Below are 20,764 nucleotides of genomic sequence, written 5' to 3' on the forward strand. Positions count from 1 at the left end.
TCCAAACCCGCCAACCCCAGGCCACCAAAGTGGAAGGTGCAAACTCAGCTACTACACACCAGGCCAGCCCCTGAAGGCAATTTTATTGACTCAAATGTTTTGATTTTCATTTTCTATTCTCTTAGAGTAGTTTGTATAGATAAAGACTACTTATATCTATGAATGACATGGACAGGTTGGCAGCTTGGTTTGGTTTAAAAGATTCCTAGTTAAGGTTTATTTTCTTCTTTCATTATAGCAAAGTGCAGTTTCTTTAATTGAGGGTGTTGTATTTTCCTTTGATTGTTTGGGAGGGGACTTGTAATGTCCTAAATTTCCCCCTCTTGATTCTTTTTCCCTTCACTACTCACTCTCCAAATGGTGTCTCTTCTTTCCTTTTATCTTCTTCTCTTGAGAAGTGATGCCTTTCTCAGGCTCACACCTCAAGTCTCACACACTTTTAATTCTCTTCCTCCGAGTCAGTGCTCTGATCTTGGAGGAGTCTTTTTGCACTTAGGGTATACTTTCTCTTTCTGTCAGTGATTTTAATTCAGTCCTAACCTTTCGTTCCTGTCTTTTCTCCTCCTTTTCTCAGGAGCCCTCTTACTTTCCACAGAGGATCATGACAAGAGCTTGAGTGAGAGCTCTGCTAAAAATTGTTTATTTTCCACTTACAGGTTGTTTGAGGTTTTAGTGTGCTGCTTCTTCTTGTTATGCTGTAATGTAGAATTTTCTTGGTTTTATTTGTTGATCTGTGTAGTTTTTTTGGAAATGTATGGAGAGAGTCAACCTTACATGGCCACCGTTACCTGGGCTGATCATAATTCTCCCACCACTCATGTTTTGATACATTGTCAGAGTATAGTCATTAGCAACTATATTCCTTTTTTTATAGTCAGCATGTAGACATAGTTCTACAGAAAAATTCGTATTTAATACTTAGTATCAGTCCTTGTGTTGATGTCTCTGCAATCATTTTGGTGATCTGAAGCTCTTTTTCTAGTGGATTCCTCAGGAAGGGCTCAGAGGAACAATATTTCCTGAGTGATTTTATGGTCATAAGAGCTTAGCTATGGCCTTTATATCTAAAAGTTGGTGTATCTTGATATAAAAATTATTGGCTAATGTTTAATTTCCTTTTATATGTATTGCTTTGTTGTCTCTGACATAAAGAGTTGCTTCTGAAAAGTCTGGTGGAAATCTTAATTTCTTTTCCTTGTTCTTTTTGTCAAGATCCCCAAGGGGTTTCTTTTTATGTCCAGTGCTTTTATTAATGACTGTCCTGGGTTGCTTTTTAAAAAATCATTCTTAATTGTTTTCCCAGGTATGAGCTGTGTGCTTTCAATGTGTTGTTTCAAGTTTATTTCACATATTATTTTTGAATTATAGTTAATGTTAACATTATTGTTCTGTTCCAAACACTGATTTTCTTCTTCAGAATCTCCAACTATACATATGATTTTATTTGCTTATCTTTTATATTTGTCATTTATTCTTGAATCACTTTTTATCTTTTTTATTTTTAAAAACCTCCTATTTATCTCAAGGCCTTATCTATTATGTTTCTTCACAATTGTGTTTCTTTTAATTTAGTTCATTTCTGATATGACTTTTTCTTTTATTTCTATTTTTTCCTGAGTTATAGCTTATTTAGTGAGTTTCAAATTCTGATTTATATTATTCTTTTATAACTTGTATCATTTTCTTATTTATTTTGCCTCATTTTGAAATAGCAGGTGTATCAGTCAACGGTTCTCCAGAGAAACAGAATCCATAGAATTTATACATGTGTATATTAAGAGACTTATTTTAAGAAAGTGGCTCATGTGATTGTGGGAACTGGCAAGCCTAAAATCTTTAGGTCAGGCCCGCAGGCTGGAAACTTAGGTAAGAGTTAATAGTGCAGTCTTGAAGCAGAATTTCTTCTCCAGGAAACCTCAGTTTTGCTCTGAAAGCTTCCAGCTCATTGGAAGAGGCTCCACCCATATTATCAAAGGTATGCTCTTTTACTTAAAGTCAACTGCTTGCAGGCACAAACTACATCTATAAAATACCTTCACAACAAAATCTATATTAGTATTTGATTAAATGACTGGGTACTATAATCTAGGCAAGCTGACAAATAAAACTAGTCTTCACATTCAGTTATAGCTTTCCTTTATTTATTGAGTATATTCTTACAGAGATGTTATTATGCTTCTTATTCTCTTCTTTTTCTTAACTATGTGAGATTTGACTGTGATTCTCTTTCTGTTGCTTATGTTTTCACATGAAATTAATTTTCCTGATTTTAAGGAGGGAGGGGTGGGTTAAAATAACTGTTCTAACTTCACGGCTCTAGAGTTAACCCCTCTGTTGTTTGGTAAAGTGTCCAAAAATAAGGCTAAAAGTATCTGAGGTCTCCAGGTTCTGTTTCCCTCCATCATTCATTGGTCGTTTCTCTTTGTCCTTGTTGTCCCTTTCCAGCTCAGTTGGGACTCTTTTTCCCTGTATCTCTCTTCTTTGTGGCTCTTTGTCCTGGAGGCATCTTTGGAGCTCGCGGGCTCTCCTCTTGCTCTTCCAGACACCATTGTGGCCTCTCGCACTCACCTAGAGATGGAAAGGGCAGAAGCCCTTTGCTTAGGGCTGCCGTCCTCAGACTGGCCGCCATGGTTTCCACTGAATGCCTGTCGCTGGTGTGGGTGCTCTCTTCTAAGCCCTGTCATGTTTGTTTTCTCTTGCTTCCTTATGCTGATATCACATGAGGCTGGTAGTTTTAGCTGGTTTGTTTAACTCACGTATATTTTGGGATTTTGAGGGATACTTTGTCACTGAGTTTCATTGCTGACGTTGTCCAGTGTTTTTTTCTTTCTTTTTTTTTTGGTGCTATCTTATTTGTTCTCTCTGTGTTTATAAGGAAATTTGAGTAGATTAAAAAACGACATCACTACTAACCTTTCCCAATTTGTTTTCTTTTGTAAATCCCTATTTTTTCCCCTTTTTAAAAATATCCAACCTTTTAGTTTTTTGGGGGTTTTCTCTGTTGTTATTTTATTGGTATCTTACACTGAAAACTGAGTTTATTCACTTTCAAACCACCTTACTTCTTTTGTATATATTTAAGGTTATAAGTTTCCTTTTAGGGCCTGTTTACACTATACACTACAAGTTCTGATAGTATCAAATGCTTTTATTGTTTATTTATAAATATTTTGTAATTTCCATTGTGTTTTTTTTTGAAAGACGAGCTTCTTTTTTTTTTTAAAGATTTCATTTTTTTCCTTTTTCTCCCAAAAGCCCCCCAGTACATAGTTGTATATTCTTCGTTGTGAGGCCTTCTAGTTGTGGCATGTGGGACGCCGCCTCAGCGTGGTTTGATGAGCAGCGCCATGTACGTGCCCAGGATTCCAACCAACGAAACACTGGGCCGCCTGCAGCAGAGTGTGCGAACTTAACCACTCTGCCATGGGGCCAGCCCCTCCATTGTGATTTTTGCTTTATCCCATGAACCATTCAGAAGTACAGTTTCTCTTTAAAAAAAGATTATAAATATCCTAAAAATCTTTCTGGCTAACTTTATAAGAAACTCTAATTTTATTTCATTAATATCAAAGGACATAATATGTGTGATAATAATTCTTTGAGATTGACTAAGACTGCTTTTGTAAATGTTGTCAATTTTGGTAAATGTTCTATGTGAGACTGAAAAGAATATATTTAATATTGGTTAATTTTAGGACTATATATGTTATGTTAGGAATATATAATACTACCTTTTTTTTCAGGCTTATCTATAGTTTAAAACAAGTGTGTTAAAAATCTACCACTGTATTTGTGCCTTTTAAAATGTCTTCTAGGGGCTGGCCCCATGGCCTAGTGGTTAAGTTTGGCATGCTCCACATCAGTGGCCTGGGTTCAGTTCCCGGGCATGGACCTATGCCACTCATTGGTAGCCGTGCTGTGGCAGTGACCCACATACAAAACAGAGGGAGATTGGCATAGATGTTAGCTCAGGGCAAATCTTCCTCAAGCAAAAAGAGGAAGATTGGCAACAGGATTGCCTCAGGGACAATCTTACTCAGCAAAAAAAAAACCCAAAATGACTTCTAGTAATTCTTTCAGATTTTGCTTGATTTCAGGGTTATTTTATATCTTCTGGTGAATTTTTCTCTTTTTTCTTCTTATACACTGTCATTAATCCTATAATATGAAATCTATGAGACAACTGGTATTCTAGTCCCCTTTTTGTGAGTAAAAACACTGAAGCAATATTTATATATGTATATCTCCATAAAAAGTATACATATGTATGTGTAAATAATGTTTATGTAACAGTATCAGAAGGTGAAATTGGGTTCCAGCTTGGCTGAAGAAGAGGACGAATGTTGAGACTAAGACTGATGATGTTACAAAGTGGGTCAGTATTCTTTGAGAGAGGAAGGAAGGAACTTACAAATGAAAGAATGTGGAAGCAGGAAAAAACGTAGAAATAAGGAAAATGTGACTGATGAAAGTTACAATGATAGAGTCAGTACTGTGTGAATAATGGAATCTCAGAATTTTAAATTACTTGTTTTTAAGTGAAGGACCATGTCTCATTTATCTTTTTTTATCCTCAGAAGCTACTGGAGTACCAGTCACCTCCTAGGCACTTAGATTATTTTTGAAGTAAAATAAAATAAAAATCATAGTTTTTCAGAACAGACTACTGAAGTATCCCAGAAAGGTTAGGTTACTTTTCCTTTGTTGTATTACTTTGTACAGTTACAAAGGAATCAAATTTTAGTTATTCTCTCTTTAAATAATAAGGACCCAGAAAATTGAAACTTACATCTGAACAATGAGATGAAAATTTTAGAACAGATTTTTTGTCTGAACTCTTTTACTTTCTTTTTTTAGATTAAGTTAGAGTATGAAGGAACGTTATTTTCTGAGTGGAGTGTGCCAGGAACTTGTTCTATGAAAAATAAAAGGTAAGATTTTTGCTGTGAATGTCAATGTATGTGTGTATTTACATGCAAAAAAGCATTCATATAGTGTGGACATTCAGATTTGAGACTGTAATTTAATGTAAATTTCTTCCCATTAAGTAGATGTGAAAAGAAAGACAAAATCACTTTAAAAATAGAAGTAAAATATTGCTATATTTAAAAATTTTTCTTATTAGCATACAATTCAAATTTTTAGGCTTAAAAAGTAGTAGGGGAATTTTTATTAATCTCATTTGCATCTATTCTTATTTCTCTTTTCTGTCCTTTTTGATTGCTAGATCACCCAAGACAGAACTGCGTTGTCCTCCTGGTATTCAGATTATAAAACCAATTGTGACAGGCCCAGTAAGTTGATTTTAGTGATAACTTATGAAATCGTTTTTTAAAATTGAGGTAACATTGGCTTATAACATTACATAAATTTCAGGTGTACATCATTATAGTTTGATTTCTGTGTAGACTACATCATGTTCACCACCCAAAGTCTAATTACCATCTGTCACCACACACATGTGTCCTGTCATCCCTTTCACTCTCCCCTTTCCCCCTCTCCCTCTGGTAACCACCAATCTAGTCTCTGTATCTATGTGTTTGTTTGTTGTTTTTATCTTCCACATAGGAGTGAAATCATATGGTATTTGGCTTTCTCAGTCTGACTTATTTCACTTAGCATAATTCTCTCAAAGTCCATCCATGTTGTTGCAAATGGCAAGATTTCATCTTTTTTTTTATGGCTGAGGAGTATTCCATTGAGTATATATACCACATCTTCTTTGTCCATTATCCATTGATGGTCACTTAGGTTGTTTCGGAGTCTGGGCTATTGTGAATAATGCTGCAGTGAACATAAGGGTGCATAGATCTCTTTGGATTGTTGATTTCATGTTCTTTAGATAGATAACAAGAAGTGGAATAGCTGGATTGTATGGTATTTCTCTTTTTAATTTTTTAAGAAATCTGCATACTATTTTCCATAGTGACTGCACCAGTTACATTCCCATCAGTAGTATATGAGGGTTCTCTTTTCTCCACATCCTCTCCAACACGTGTTATTTCTTGTCTTTTTAACAATAGTCATTCCAATTGGCATGGGACGATATCTCACTGTAATTTTGAATTGAATTTCCCTAATAATTAGTAATGTTGAACATCTTTTCATGTGTCTGTTGGCCATCTGTATACTTTCTTTGGAAAAATGTCTGTTCAGATCCTCTGCCCATTTTTTAATTTAGTTGTGTGTTTTCTGTTGTTGAGATGTATGATTTCTTTATATACTTTTGATATTAATCCCTTATCAGATATATGATTTGCAAATATCATCTCCCAATTATTAGGTTGTCTTTTCATTTTGTTGATGGTTACCTTTGCTGTACAGAAGCTTTTAAGTTTGATATAGTCCCATTTGTTTATTGTTTCATTTGTTTCCCTTGCCTGGGGAGGCAAAATATTCAAAAAGGTACTGCCAAGACCAATGTTGAAGAATGTACTGCCTATGTTTTTCTTCTAGGAATTTTATGGTTTCAGGTCTTACATTCAACATATGAAATCCTGAATAACCATCCATGTTACATTTAATTTTGCCTTTTTTTGAGCTTTCAACCTAATTTAACCTGTTTTATATAGTATAAATTGTAACTATAAATGAGATATTTTAAAATTATTATCAATGTCACTAATTTTTACATGTTATGTTATGAAATGAGATATGATTTTTACCTTAGCCTTTTTGTTAATAAGTATTTTAAAGCCCCAGTTACAACCTTAATGATAATAGTACTCCCAGCTGAGTGGATCTCATGTTATGTACTCTTATGACAATACCCAGAATTAAGAGCCATTTCTAGCAGATTTGTTTTTTGTTTTTTTTTTTTTAATTTTTTTTTTTTTTAAAGATTTTATTTTTTCCTTTTTCTCCCCAAAGCCCCCCGGTACATAGTTGTGTATTCTTCGTTGTGGGTTCTTCTAGTTGTGGCATGTGGGACGCTGCCTCAGCGTGGTCCGATGAGCAGTGCCATGTCCGCGCCCAGGATTCGAACTAACGAAACACTGGGCCGCCTGCAGCGGAGCGCGTGAACTTAACCACTCGGCCACGGGGCCAGCCCCTAGCAGATTTGTTTTTAATCCACTATATTGTCTTCAATTCAAGAAAGCATATGTGAATGCAAATAAATGAGAATGGTGTTGAATCCTCTCTAGTTTACAAGAAAAGTAAAGCATTTTAAATAATTGGGACTTTATTAATTAGTAACAAAGTACAGTCGACACACCTCACAGCTGAGGTTCCTACACAAGTGTCTAAAGCCACTAATCTAGAGACTCATTGTGACAAATCCCACCTTTAAACTTTAGAACTTGTGCCTTCTTTTTATTTAATAATATTATTTTCAGGGAACAAGTAGACAGTGATATAGGAGAGGCCAGATAAATATTAATTCATTTTTTAATCCCTATAGAGCAAAAAATATTTGAATTTGGCTTTTTGAGTTTACAAGTGTCTACCAGTTTCAAGAACACAACTCCTGAGGAAGTAAAGGATTTCTTTCCCTTTTGTTCTATGTTGGAAACCACATAAATGTGTAATGTTATGTAAAAAATATGCATACACAAATATGTGCATATATAGGAATATCTTTGTTATTTATGTATAGTGTCATCAGATCTTACAACCTTTAAGAAGGAATATGAGACTTTTGAAATACACTCAAAAGCACTCACTTATAACAATGAAAAATATCTCCAGGCTTTGCTACAAGTCCCCTGGTGAGCAAAACATCCCTGGTGGAAAACCATTAAATGAGAAAATTAATCGAATTTTGTATTGGTGAGAAAGACTGTACAGGAAACTCACCATTTTTCTTTATACACTCACAGAGAACACTTCTGTGACCAGGTGCGTGTGGTGGGGATGGTTACATACTGACCAATTCTCTAACACCAGGTGGGTGTCCTACAATTTAAAGTTCTGGCACTGTCTACCTGGAGTTAATGTCACATATCACAAGTTAAGGGATCAGTCCCACCAGACCACCCCCACTTCAGATGCCAATCGCAAGTCCCAGGTTTTCACCTGTACTTCTGACTGACTGGCTATAACTCCAGATTCCCACAGCCTTCTCCTTAGGCTCAATAATTTGCTAGAAGAACTCACAGAACTCAGGGAAACACATTTTCCTGTTATAATAAAGGATATGATAAAGGATGCAGATGAACAGCCAGATGAAGAGGTATATATGGCAAGGTCCAGAAGGGTCCTGAGTGCAGAAGCTTCTGTCTTCGAGAGTTGGGGCGCGTGACCCTGCCAGCACGTGCACGTGTCCACCAACCTGGAAGCTCTCCGAATCCCATGCTTTAGGATTTTCGTGGAGGCCTCATCACGTAGTATTAACTGACTTTCCAGCCCCTCCCCTCTCTCCAGAGGATGGGAGCTTCAGCTGAAAGTTCCAAGCTTCTAATCCTGGCTTGCTCTTTCTGGTGACCAGTTCCCTATCCAAGAGCCCACCCGGAATTGCCTCATTAGAACAAAAGGGATTTAGGAGCACTTGTGTCAGACACCCATATTACTCTGGAAATTACTAGAGTTCTAAGAGTCTATGTCAGGAACTGGGGTCAAAGACCAAATGTTATATATATATATATATCACATCTTTTGCCCACCCTCCTCCCCCATTCCCCTATGGTAACCACCAATCCAATCTCTGTTGCTATGTGTTTGTTTGTCATTGTTTATATCTTCTACTTGTGAGTGAAATCATATGGTATTTGACTTTCTCCTTCTGAATTATTTCACTCAGCATAATACCCTCAAGGTCCATCCATGTTGTCACAAATGGCTGGATTTCGTCATTTCTTATGGCTGACTAGTAGTCCATCGTGTATAAATACCACATCTTCTTTATCCATTTGTCCCGTGATGGGCACCTAGGTTGCTTCCAAGTCTTGGCTATTGTGTATAATGCTGCAATGAACATAGGGGTGCAAGTATCTTTATGCCTTTATGTTTTCAAGTTCTTTGGATAAATACCCAGCAGTGGGATAGCTGTATCATATGGTAGATCTAGTCTTAATTTTCTGAGGATACTCCATACTGCTTTCCATAATGGCTGCACCAGTTTTCACTCCTACCAGCAGTGAACAAGCGTTCCCTTCTCTCAACACCCTCTCCAACATTTGTTGTTTCCTGTCTTGTTAATTATAGCCATTCTGACCAGAGTGAGATGATACCTCATTGTAGTTTTGATTTGCATTTCCCTGATAGCTAATGATGTTGAGCATCTTTTCATATGCCTGTTGGCTATCCGTATATATTCTTTGGAGAAATCTCTGTTCAGATCTTTTGCCCATTTTCTAATTGGATTGTTGGTTTTTTTGTTGTTGAGATGTATGAGTTCTTTGTATATTTTGGATATTAACCCCTTATCTGATAAATGGTTTGCAAATATCTTCTCCCAATTGTTAGGTTGTCTTTTCGTTTTGTTGATGGTTTCCTTTGTTGTGCAGAAGCTTTTTAGTTTGATGTAGTCCCATTTGTTCATTTTTTCTTTTGTTTCCCTTGCCTGGTCAGACATGGGACTTGAAAATATGCTGCTCAGACCGACGTCAAAGAGCGTACTCCCTATGTTTTCTTCTAGAAGCTTCATGGTTTCGGGTCTTACATTCAAGTCTTTAATCCATTTTGAGTTGGTTTTTGTGCATGGTGTAAGGGAATGGTCTACTTTCATTCTTTTGCATGTGGCTGTTCAGTTTTCCCAACACCCTTTATTGAAGAGACTCTCCTTTCTCCAACGTATGCTCTTGGCTCCCTTGTAGAATATTAGCTGTCCATAATGTGTGGGTTTACTTCTGGGCTCTCGATTCCATTCCATTGATCTGTGTGTCTGTTTTTGTGCCAGTACCATGCTGTTTTGGTTACTATGGCTTTGTAGTATATTTTGAAATCAGGGAGTGTGATACCTCCAGCTTTATTCTTTTTTCTCAAGAATCCTTTGGCTCTTCGGCATCTTTTGTTGTTCCATATAAATTTTAGGATTCTTTGTTCTATTTCTGTAAAAAATGTTGTTGGAACTTTGATAGGGATTGCATTGAATCTATAGATTGCTTTAGGAAGTATGGACATTTTAACGATGTTAATTCTTCCAATCCAAGAGCACAGAATATCTTTCCATTTCTTTGTGTCTTCTTTGATTTCTTTCAAGAATGTTTTATAGTTTTCAGTGTACAGATCTTTCACCTCTTTGGTTAAGTTTATTCCTAGGTATTTTATTCTTTTTGTTGCAATTGTAAATGGGATTGTATTCTTAATTTCTCTTTCTGCTACTTCGTTGTTAGTGTATAGAAATGCAACCGATTTTTGTATGTTGATTTTGTATCCCGCGACTTGACTGTATTTCTGTATTGTTTCTAAAAGTGTTTTAGTGGAATCTTTAGGGTTTTCTAGATATAAAATCATGTCGTCTGCAAAGAGTGACAGTTTCACTTCTTCTTTTCCAATGTGGATAACTTTTATTCCTTTTTCTTGCCTGATTTCTCTGGCTAGGACTTCCAATACCATGTTAAATAAGAGTGGTGACAGTGGGCATCCTTGTCTGGTTCCATGTTCTTAGAGGGATAGCTTTCAGTTTTTCTCCATTGAGAATGATATTTGCTGTGGGTTTGTCATATATGGCCTTTATTATGTTGAGCTGTTTTCCTTCTACAGCAATTTATTTAGAATTTTTATCATAAATGGATGCTGTATCTTGTCAAATGCTTTCTCTGCATCTATTGAGATGATCATGTGATTTTTATTCTTCATTTTGTCAAAGTGGTGTATCACGTTGGTAGATTTGTGGATGTTGAACCATCCCTGCATCCCTGGAATGAAACCCACTTGATCATGATGTATGATCTTTTTAATGTATTGTTGTATTTGATTTGCTAGTATTTTGTTGAGAATTTTTGCATCAATGTTCATCAGTGATATTGGCCTGTAATTTTCTTTTTTTGTGTTGTCCTTGTCTGGTTTTGGTATCAGGATAATGTTGGCTTTGTAGAATGAGTTAGGAAGCCTCCCCTCCTCTTCAATTTTTTGGAAGAGTTTGAGAAAGATAGGTATTAAGTCTTCTTTGAATTTTTGGTAGAATTCACCAGGGAAGCCATCTGGTCCTGGACTTATATTTTCGGAGGTTTTTGATTGCTGTTTCGACCTCCTTACTGGTGATTGGTCTGTTCATATTTTCCACTTCTTCTTGGTCCATTTTTAGAAGGTTGTATTCTAAGAATTTATCCATTTCTGGTAGATTATCCAATTTGTTGGCATATAGCTTTTCATAGTATTCTCTTATTATCTTTTGTATTTTTTTAAAAAAATTGGCACCTGGGCTAACAACTATTGCCAATCTTCCTTTTTTTTTTCTTTTCAAAGATTGGCACCTGGCCTGACAACTGTTGCCAATCTTTTTTTTTTTCTGCTTTATCTCCCCAAACCCCACCCTGTACACAGTTGTATATCTTAGTTGCATATCCTTCTAGTTGTGGGATGTGGGACGCCGCCTCATTGTGGCCTAAGAGCAGTGCCATGTCCGCACCCAGGATCCGAACCCTGGGCTGCCGCAGTGGAGCGCACGAACTTAACAACTCCACCACGGAGCCAGCCCCTATCTTTTGTATTTCTGAGGTGTCTGTTGTAATCTCTCCTCTTTCATCCTGATTTTATTTATTTAAGCCTTCTCTCTTTTTTTCTTGGTGAGTCTAGCTAAGGGTTCATCATGATAAATTCTTAATATAAAGAGTAGCTAAAGAATTGAACTGGTATTATATGAATATTTATTAGTTCTATTCTGAAATTTATTCATTGTACTTCCTCTAACTTTAGATAATTAATTTAGTTCCTCTGTGACTTTTATGCCTGTGTCCAAATTTGTGTTTATTTAAAGTTAATTTAATATATCATAGTTTCTTTTGCATTTTCTTTTAGGACTTAGAAGAAGAACGCTATTTATCTGTGGACAGTTCTCATACTTGCTTTCTGTGGTATTATAAAGTTATGTAAGTAATGCAATATTGAATACAAAGGTAATTAATGCTTTTGAAGAGTATTTAGCTTTAACTTTTAGTTACTAACCACAAATTCATTATCTACATTATAGTTTCCATATAAGCTTTCATTCACCAATCAGGATATCCTCAAATATATTGCCAAACTAATATTGAAGAAGAAACAGTAAAAATAACAATAGCAACTGCTATTTGAACATATTCTGCTTCTACATGTTCATACTTTATGTAAATATCTCTCTCACTTCTTGTAACAACATAAACATAAGTATTATCATCTTTTTTTATAAGTGAGGAAATGTAATCTTGGATAGTTCAAATAATTTGCACAAAAAAACACAGCTTCCAAAAGACAGCACTTTATGTGACTCTGGTTTTTAAGAGTACAGAGCTCTTTTATTTCTATTACATATATTATATTCCAAAAGGACTTGTCTTGGATAGCTCTTCAAACTTGTTTTAACATAAGAGTGAATGAACATTAAGAAGGGAAAACTGGTACAAGAAGAAAGAATTAACTGCCTTATAAAATCATTCGATAAGTAAAAAGCATCAATGAATCAGAATATTTCTTAGTATCATAGTCAAGGCAGTATTCTAAGCACTGTCTTGTGTGGCCTCTGCTCTCCAGACAACTGTAACATACCCAGTTCTTTTTATCTACTTAACATCCCTTCCTTTGGGGGAACCATGCCTCCCGTATTCTGTGATGAAATTGATAATTTCATGTGATTTGTGTGTTACTAACTCTACAACTCCACATTTCATTGGCCACAGTGATTATTCGAGGACTAGCACATGACCCAGGCAGCAGCTGTCAGAATACTCATATCTTCAGTAAAGCATGGTTGTTGCTGATAGTGTCATTATCCTGGTTCACATGGTTCCTTAAAGTCAGATGGCTCTGCAGTTTATGTACAATTTTTGGATTGAAAGTTCTAATAACTAGATTTCAGCAAAGCCCCACCAGGAGTACACATTTAGCCACTCTTCTCTGAATTACTGCCACCTTCCCAGAGTCTTACCAAGAAGCAAGGATTGAGTCTCTGGTACTCATGACACTGGCAGGCTTCTGTCCTTTTTGGGAGTTTGGGAGATGCTAATTACCAGCTTTTCCCCTGTGTGTTTTGAAGACTTGAGAAATAGAAAAGTGAAAATATGGTGATAAAAATTTCTGGTACAGCTGAATTGGAGAATAGAACCTGCCTCTGTTTCCAAATGGGCTACTGTCTACTTCCCTGAGGAGAGTGACCCTGGGAACCATCAGAGAGGAGAATCTACCAAGAAAGTGTTTATAGGCAGTTTCATGGGTTTCCAGTCTCACTCTGAGCCTCAAGAGCTGGTGAAAGAGACAGGCCTCCAGACTGCTCTGATCCAGATATGCTCCCTACACAAAAGCAAAAACAGAAGGAGAAGCACTTACCAGGGGAAACAGACAGGTTAGCCCAAAAGAGAGAAATCAGTGGGAGCTGTTGTTCTGTTACATATGTTGTAAAAATGTTCACAATCTATCTCCTGTAAAAATACCATTTCACAAATAAAAATAAAACTAATACCCCTGTATCCATCATACAAATCAAAAAACAAAACCCATTCCCAGGACCTTAGAATCTGCTTTATGTCCATCCTGATCACATCCTATTTATCCCCCAAGAGTTAACCACGATCCTGAATATTGTATAATAAATGATGCCCTTGCTTTTTTAAAAAATAGTTTACCAATAATAACTGATTGTATTAAATCATTTAGTTTTGTCAGTTTTTGAATGTTATTTAAATTGAATGATATTGTATGTATTCATCTGTGGATTCTTTCTCTAAACATTATGTTTTTGATACTCGTCCATGTTTAAACAAGAATCTTTAGTTCTTGCATTGTAACTGCTCGATGGTATTCCATTGTGTGTCTGTTTTTGCTCATTCTGCTGCTGCTGCATTTATTCGCAGCATGGTGCCTTGCTCCTCGAAGTGTGGTCCAAGGACCAGCACACTAGCATCACCTGGGAACTTGTTAGAAATGCAGAATCTCGGGCCTCATTTCAGACCCGTGGGATCATAATCTGCATTTTCACAAGATCCTGCAGCCATTGGTATGGACATTAGTGTTTGGGAAGTACCAATCCAAGGCACACAAATGAAAGTTTCTCTAGGGTATAGACCTAAAAGTAAAATTGCCTAAAAATAGAATATGCTCTGGTTCAACTATATAGGCAAGGCCTAAATGAGTTTTGAAAAGGTTGTCCAAATTTATACTTATGTCGGCAGTAGATGAAAGCTCCTCACCAACACTTACTATCTTTATAATTTTTCTGATCTAGCAGGTGTGGAATTATGTCATTGCACTTTTTAGTTGCATTTCTGATTGCGATTGGGCACATTTTCATATACTCACGAGGAATTCTTTTCCTTCTCTGTTAAATGAGCATTTTTACCCATTTTTAAATTATTTTTATGTTCCATAATAATTTTTAAGATTTCATTATATTTTAATTACTAGGACATTATCATATTTGTAGAAATTATTTTATCTTAGTTTATGCAAATTTTCACTTCTTATGATCTCTATTGATAACAGTGGTCCTTACTATTGTAAGTGAATTCATCCACTCTTTCCCTTATCTTTAAATAGATAACATCTTTCCCTGCCTCCAAGGTCATAAAATTAGTCTCCTGTGTTGTGTTTTAAAAGTTCTGTATAGTTTGCCTGCTACAATTAAGTCCGTAATCCACTTAGAATTAGGTTTTGTACATGCTTTGAGATAGAGATCCAACTTTATTTTTTCTGCAGAAATACTTCATTTTCTCAGACTCATTTGTTGAACAATGTATTTATCTATAATGCCTACTCCGTCATAGATCACGTTTCCATGTATGCGTGGGTTTCTTTCCGGACTGACTGTCCTGTTCAGCTGATCTGTTTTTCTATACTTGAACAAATACTACATTCTCTTTATTACTATAACTTCATTTTTTAAATCTTGAGAAGTGATAGTGCAAGGACCCACCCCAGTCTGACCCCAACTCTTGTCCTTCTTCAGGAGATTCTTAGTTACGTCTTGGGCCTGGTTTTCCTTCCTATAAATTTTTGGAATTGGTGTGTCAAATTCTGCAAGAGCTCTAGTTGGGATTTTTATAATTTGTCTAAATATTTTAATCAATTTGGAGAGTCTTTCTACTCAAGAATAATATATAACCCTCCATGTACTTAGGTCTTTTTGCATGTCTGCCAATAATATTTTGTAATTTTTCATAGAGGTGCCTGGACATGTTTATTTGGACTTACTCCTAGGTACTTTATATTTTTGTTGCTATTATAGTCAATTTTTTTAAATTACATTTTTTAAACTGTTGTATAGAATACAATGTACTTTTTTTTTTTTAAGATTGGCGCCTGAGCTAACAACTGTTGCCAATCTTTTTTTTCTTCTGCTTTTTCTCCCCAAATCCCCCCAGTACATAGTTGTATATTTTAGTTGTGAGTCTTTCTAGTTGTGACATGTGGGACGCCTGCCTCAGCATGGCCTGTTGAGCAGTGCCATGTCCACATCCAGGATCCAAAGCAGCGAAACCCTCGGCTGCTGAAGCGGAGCTCGCGAACTTAACCACTCGGCCACGGGGTCAGCCCCAGAATACAATGTACTTTTTTTTTTATAAATTTTTTTTTTTTTAAAGATTGGGACCTGAGCAAACAACTGATGCGGGGTCGGTGAGCCGAGGAGTCGAAAGAAAGATTTCTTACACTCTCAAGATCTGGCAGTAGTGCTCTTTTATTTAGAGAATAGAATAGCATGGGGACAGGACCCATGGGCAGTCAGAACTTCTGCTGCTGCTGCTGCTTCTGCTGCCCCCGCTGGCATGGGGACAGGGCCCATGGGCAGGCAGAGCCGCTGCTGCTGCCCCTGCTGGCATGGGGACAGGACCCATGGGCAGGCAGAGCTGGTGCGTGGGGACAGGACCCACGGGCAGTCAGAGCTCCTGCTGCTGCCCCAAGTTGAGGGTTAGGGCTAATTTTATAAGGCATGGGTATGTGATTCATCTCTTTACAAGACAAAGGAAAGAACATGAAAAAAGTTAAAATGGTATCAGTGCAGGTGGGGTCTGGTCTTTGGGTGATCCCATGACTTTTAGACAAGAATCAAATCGGATTAAGTAAAGGTCAGAAGCCACCACCCTAAATCAGTTACATGGGATTGCCAGACAGCAACCAACTTAAGTTCTTGCCTTCCCCATTAAGAGTTTCTAGGGATAAGGTCATCTCTCCTCTTCTTCCTGGTACAGAGAGGGAGGCACCTTTTACAGATAGAGATTTACCTTACAAATGTAAATGTGTCCCAACAAGGGCAAGTTCCATTCCCCAGAGCTTCCCTCCCTGTCCCAGTTTATCGAAAGCAATCAGCCCAAAACAATCCTGATGCCAAAGAGACATATCGTGGGGTGGCCAATTTCAGGTCCCTATAAGGTCATCCCCCCTTCCTTCACAAACGCAAATGTCTCTCAAAAGGGCAAGCAAAATTCCAGTCCTCGGAGCCTGCTTCTCATCTGCAGTTTTAAAAGTAACCAGCCTAAAAATCCTCATCATAAACCGTTTTAAAAGTAAGCAGCCTAAAAATCCTCATCACTACGAGTTGACCTTTACCTGTTTGAGGAAGTTCCCTTCTTTTCCAAACTGGTGATGAATTTTTCTTATGAATCAGTGTTGAAATTTATTCAAAGTTTTTCTGCTTCCACTTAAAAGTTATGTGTCTTTTCTCTTTTACTATGCTAATATGATGAATAACAGTTATCAATATTTCCATATTAAACTAACCTTGTATTTCTGGAAGTGGCCAACTTGGTCTTGATGAATCATCTTTCATAGACATTGGTGGGTTCTGTATACTGTTTATATAATATTATATAATAATAATAATAAATTATTTATAAGTAGTAATAATTATTAAATAAATTTAATAATTCTGTTTAAACTTTAGTTATTTTAAACTTTAAAATCATTTTAAACTGTCTAATGTTCATAGACATAGGTGGGTTCTGTTTACACTACCGCTGTTTGTGGTCTTGTTCTGTTAGCTTTTGTGTGTGCGCATATTCATGAGTGAGAGTGGCCTGTGGTTTCCTCCCTCATACTATCCTTTTCTAGTTTTTGTGTCAAGACTGTGCTAGATTCATCATGTGAGTAGGAGTAGTCATTCTTTTCTATTCTCTGATAGATTTTGTATAAGATTGTAAACATATGTTCCTTGAGTATTTGATGTAAACTTGCATAGAAATCCTTGGATCTGGATTTGTTTGTGTGTGTGTGTGTGTGCATGCGTGTGTATGTGAGGCGGAGGTTTCCTAACTATTAATTCAATTTCTTTGATGGCCATAGGGCTATTTTAGAGTTCTAATTCTTGTAAAATCCATTTTTGTTAGTATTTTTCTAGGAGTTTATCCATGTCTTTGGTTATCAATTTTAGTATCAATTTAATGTCATAAAGTTGTCTATAATATCCTTTTATATTTGTTTAACCTTTGAGGTAGTTGTAGTTATGCCTCTCTTTAACATTTCCTATATTTTTATTTGTGCCTTCCTTCTGTTTTCTTGTTCCTCCTAGAGGTATTTCTATTTTATTAATCTTTTCAGAGAACTGGCTTTGTTGAGTTTTTCTCTTGTTGTCCATTTTACCTTAACTCATGTTTTTCATTATTTTCTTCTTTGAGTTTGTTTTTCTAGAAGTTATTAAATTGGCTATTTATCCCAGTAGGCTTGAGGCTTTCTTTTTTTCTAACATATGTGTTAAGGGAATAAATTTTCTTCTAGCATCTGTTGAAGAAAAGTCTTTTTCTTGTTTCCTTCTTCTGCCCAAAGCCCTCCAGTAAGTATTCTATATTCTGGTTGTAGGTCCTTCTGGCTGTGCTATGTGGGATGCCGCCTCAGCATGGAATGATGAGCGGTGCCCATGTCCATGGCCAGGATCCAAACGGGCAAAACACTGGGCCACTGAAGTAGAGCACACAAACTTAACCACTCGGCCACGGGGTCAGTCCCCATATGAGTCTTTTAAATTATTATTTGGTTATTGAATTCTAGCCTAATTGTGTTGTGATCAGAGAAGTGCTGGAATCTAATTTTTGGCCCAGCATGCAGACAATTTTACAAGTGTCTCATGTGTACCTAAAGAAAATATATTTTCCTATTGTTGGGTGAAGCATTCTATTCGTGTCCAGTAGGCCAGGTGTGTTGAGTGCACTGTTCAAATCTTCTGTGTGTTTGACTCACTGTCAACTTGATCTATCCATTAAGGAGGGAGCTGTGCTAAAACTTCCCACCATGATGACAGACATGTCACTTTTCCTTGTAAGTACCTACATTTTGCTTTATATTTTGAAGTTATCTTTTAGGCATATATGATTTTAAAATTATTAAGCCCTTTTGAAGAATTGGAATTTTATTTTTAGTGGCCTTTTTTCTTACTTATAATGCTTTTATTTTTTGCCTTATGTTCTGTTTTGTCTTATGGTAATATATTCATGTGTCTTTATCCTTTGATTTTCAATTTTTCTATAAACTTATATTTTAGGTGTTTCATTTGTAAATGATGTAAAACTGGATTTGCTATGTTTTCTAGTATGACAGTCTTTGTCCCTGAATTAGGCAGTTTAGTGCATTTATCTTTAGTGATTACCTATGTATTTAAATTTATATCTATGGTAGAAATAAATGTCCTTTCTATTTACCTTCTTAAAACTCTTTACATCTTTAGAATGTTTTAATTCTAATCATGACTTAGTTAATATTTTTGTTCTTGTCAGTTCTTTTCTCCTTTTTTCCTTATTCAATTTTTCTTCATACTTGTTTAGAAATTATAAACTCTATGTCTGTCTAACATGACACTCCAGTAATTTCAACATATATAAAGTCTAAATTTAATCAATACGTTTATTCTTCTCTCAAACAATACAAGAATTTTTAGAATAGTTTAATTCTGATTATATCTCTCTCAACTTATATCCCATTGTATCCAGTATATTGTTTTTTTATTTTTATTTTTTTTAAAGACTTTATTTTTCCTTTTTCTCCCCAAAGCCCCCGGTACATAGTTCTATATTTTTTTTAGTTGTGAGTTCTTCTAGTTGTGGCGTGTGGGATGCTGCCTCAGCATGGCTTGATGAGCAGTGCCATGTCTGTGCCCAGGCTCCAAACCGGTGAAACCCTGGGCTGCCGAAGTGGAGTTTGAGAACTTAACCACTCAGCCATGGGGCTGGCTTTATTATGGGGCTTTATTAGTTTATTTTTACCCTTTCAAATTTGACATTGTTATCAGCATATTATACATTTATAGAAGCATTCCTCTTTTGTCTCCGTCCTATCTGGGTTTACTTTCTTCCGCATGAAGTACATCACTTAGAATTTTGTTTAGTGACGTCATCTGTCAATGGTAAATACTCAGATTTTGTTTGTCATAAAATGTCTTTAATTTTATTCTAAAAAGAGTTTTTCTGGGTAAATCTAGTTTGGCAGTTATTTTTTCTCAGGTTATGAAGAAATTGTTCCATTATATGTTTGTTCGATATTGTCAACCATCAGGATAATTACATTTCCTTTGTAGGTGATCTGTTCTTTTTTTTCTGTCTGCTTTGAAATATTCCACATTTGCTAAATATTTGCTAAATTGCTATGATTTGTGAGGTTATAGTACTTTGATTTGTGGTTGGGATTGACAATTATATATACCTATAGAATCATCACTAAAGCCACTTAGAGAATGTTTCAATCACCTCCAAAAGTTTTCTTGTGCACTTTTACAGACAGTCCCTCACCCAGAGGCAGCCTTCTTTCTGATTTAATCATCTGAACTTAGTTTTCCATTTTTGAGTTTTATATAAATGTAGTTATAATGTATACACTCTTTTGTATCTGGCCTTTTATCCTCAATATAAGACTTTTTAGACAAACTCACGTTGTTGTATGTTTCAATGGTTTGTTCCTTTTTATTTTTAAGTAGTATAATTATACCTCAATTTGATCATCCATTTTTCTTTTGTTGCACATTTGAGTTGTTCCAGTTTGGGGCCTTTATGAATAAAGCTGCTATGTAAATTTTTGTACAAGTCTTTCTGCAGACGTAGATTTTCATTTCTTTTTTGTAAATATCTGGGGTACAATTTCTGGATTAGGGGATTGGCAAGTATCAAACTTTGTAAGAAAAAGCCAAATCATTTTCCAAAGCAATTATTTACTGCAATTTATGAGCATTCCAGTTGCTCCATATTTTTGCCAATATTTAGTATTGTCATGATAGTAAGAATTAAATGCTATGTCATTGTGGTTAAAATTGGGATTCCTTCATGACTAATGATGTTGGATATCTTCTCATGAGCTTATTGGCCACTCCTATATGGTTTTTTGTAAAGTATATGTTCAAGTCTTTTATCTAGTTTTTAATTGAGTTGTTTGTCTTTTTACTAATGATGTGTAGTATTTCTTTATACAAATTCTACGTCAAATATATGTGTTGTGCATATTGTCTTCCAGTGTATGGCATGCCTTTTCATTTGCTTAATAGTGTCTTTCGATAAACAGAAATTTAAATTTTCGATTAAGTTCTATTTATGTATTTTCACTTTTACAGTAAGTACTTATCTAATAAACCTTTGTCTACTCCAGAGATACAAAGATACTCTCCTAAGTTTCCTTCTAGAAGCTTTGTCATTTTAGCTTGTCCACTTAGATCTATGATCCACCTGACTTTATTTTTTTGTGTATGGTATGAGAATGGGTCAAAAGTTTCATTTTTTTCCTC

The 20,764-nt window shown here is 35.9% G+C and overlaps 1 protein-coding gene across 1 annotated transcript in view; it reads left to right on the plus strand.

Moving 5' to 3' along the window:
* The window catches only part of CATSPERE (catsper channel auxiliary subunit epsilon), a 263,038-nt gene that overhangs the window by 51,086 nt on the left and 191,188 nt on the right, over positions 1-20,764 (plus strand). Inside the window, exons 3-5 of the mRNA XM_044762713.2 lie at positions 4,858-4,931; positions 5,228-5,294; positions 11,902-11,972. Of these exons, the coding sequence (XP_044618648.1) occupies positions 4,858-4,931; positions 5,228-5,294; positions 11,902-11,972 (212 nt within the window). The remainder of the gene's footprint in view (positions 1-4,857; positions 4,932-5,227; positions 5,295-11,901; positions 11,973-20,764) is intronic.

This window comes from Equus asinus, chromosome 30 (assembly GCF_041296235.1).
Source record: "Equus asinus isolate D_3611 breed Donkey chromosome 30, EquAss-T2T_v2, whole genome shotgun sequence".
NCBI lineage: Eukaryota > Metazoa > Chordata > Mammalia > Perissodactyla > Equidae > Equus > Equus asinus.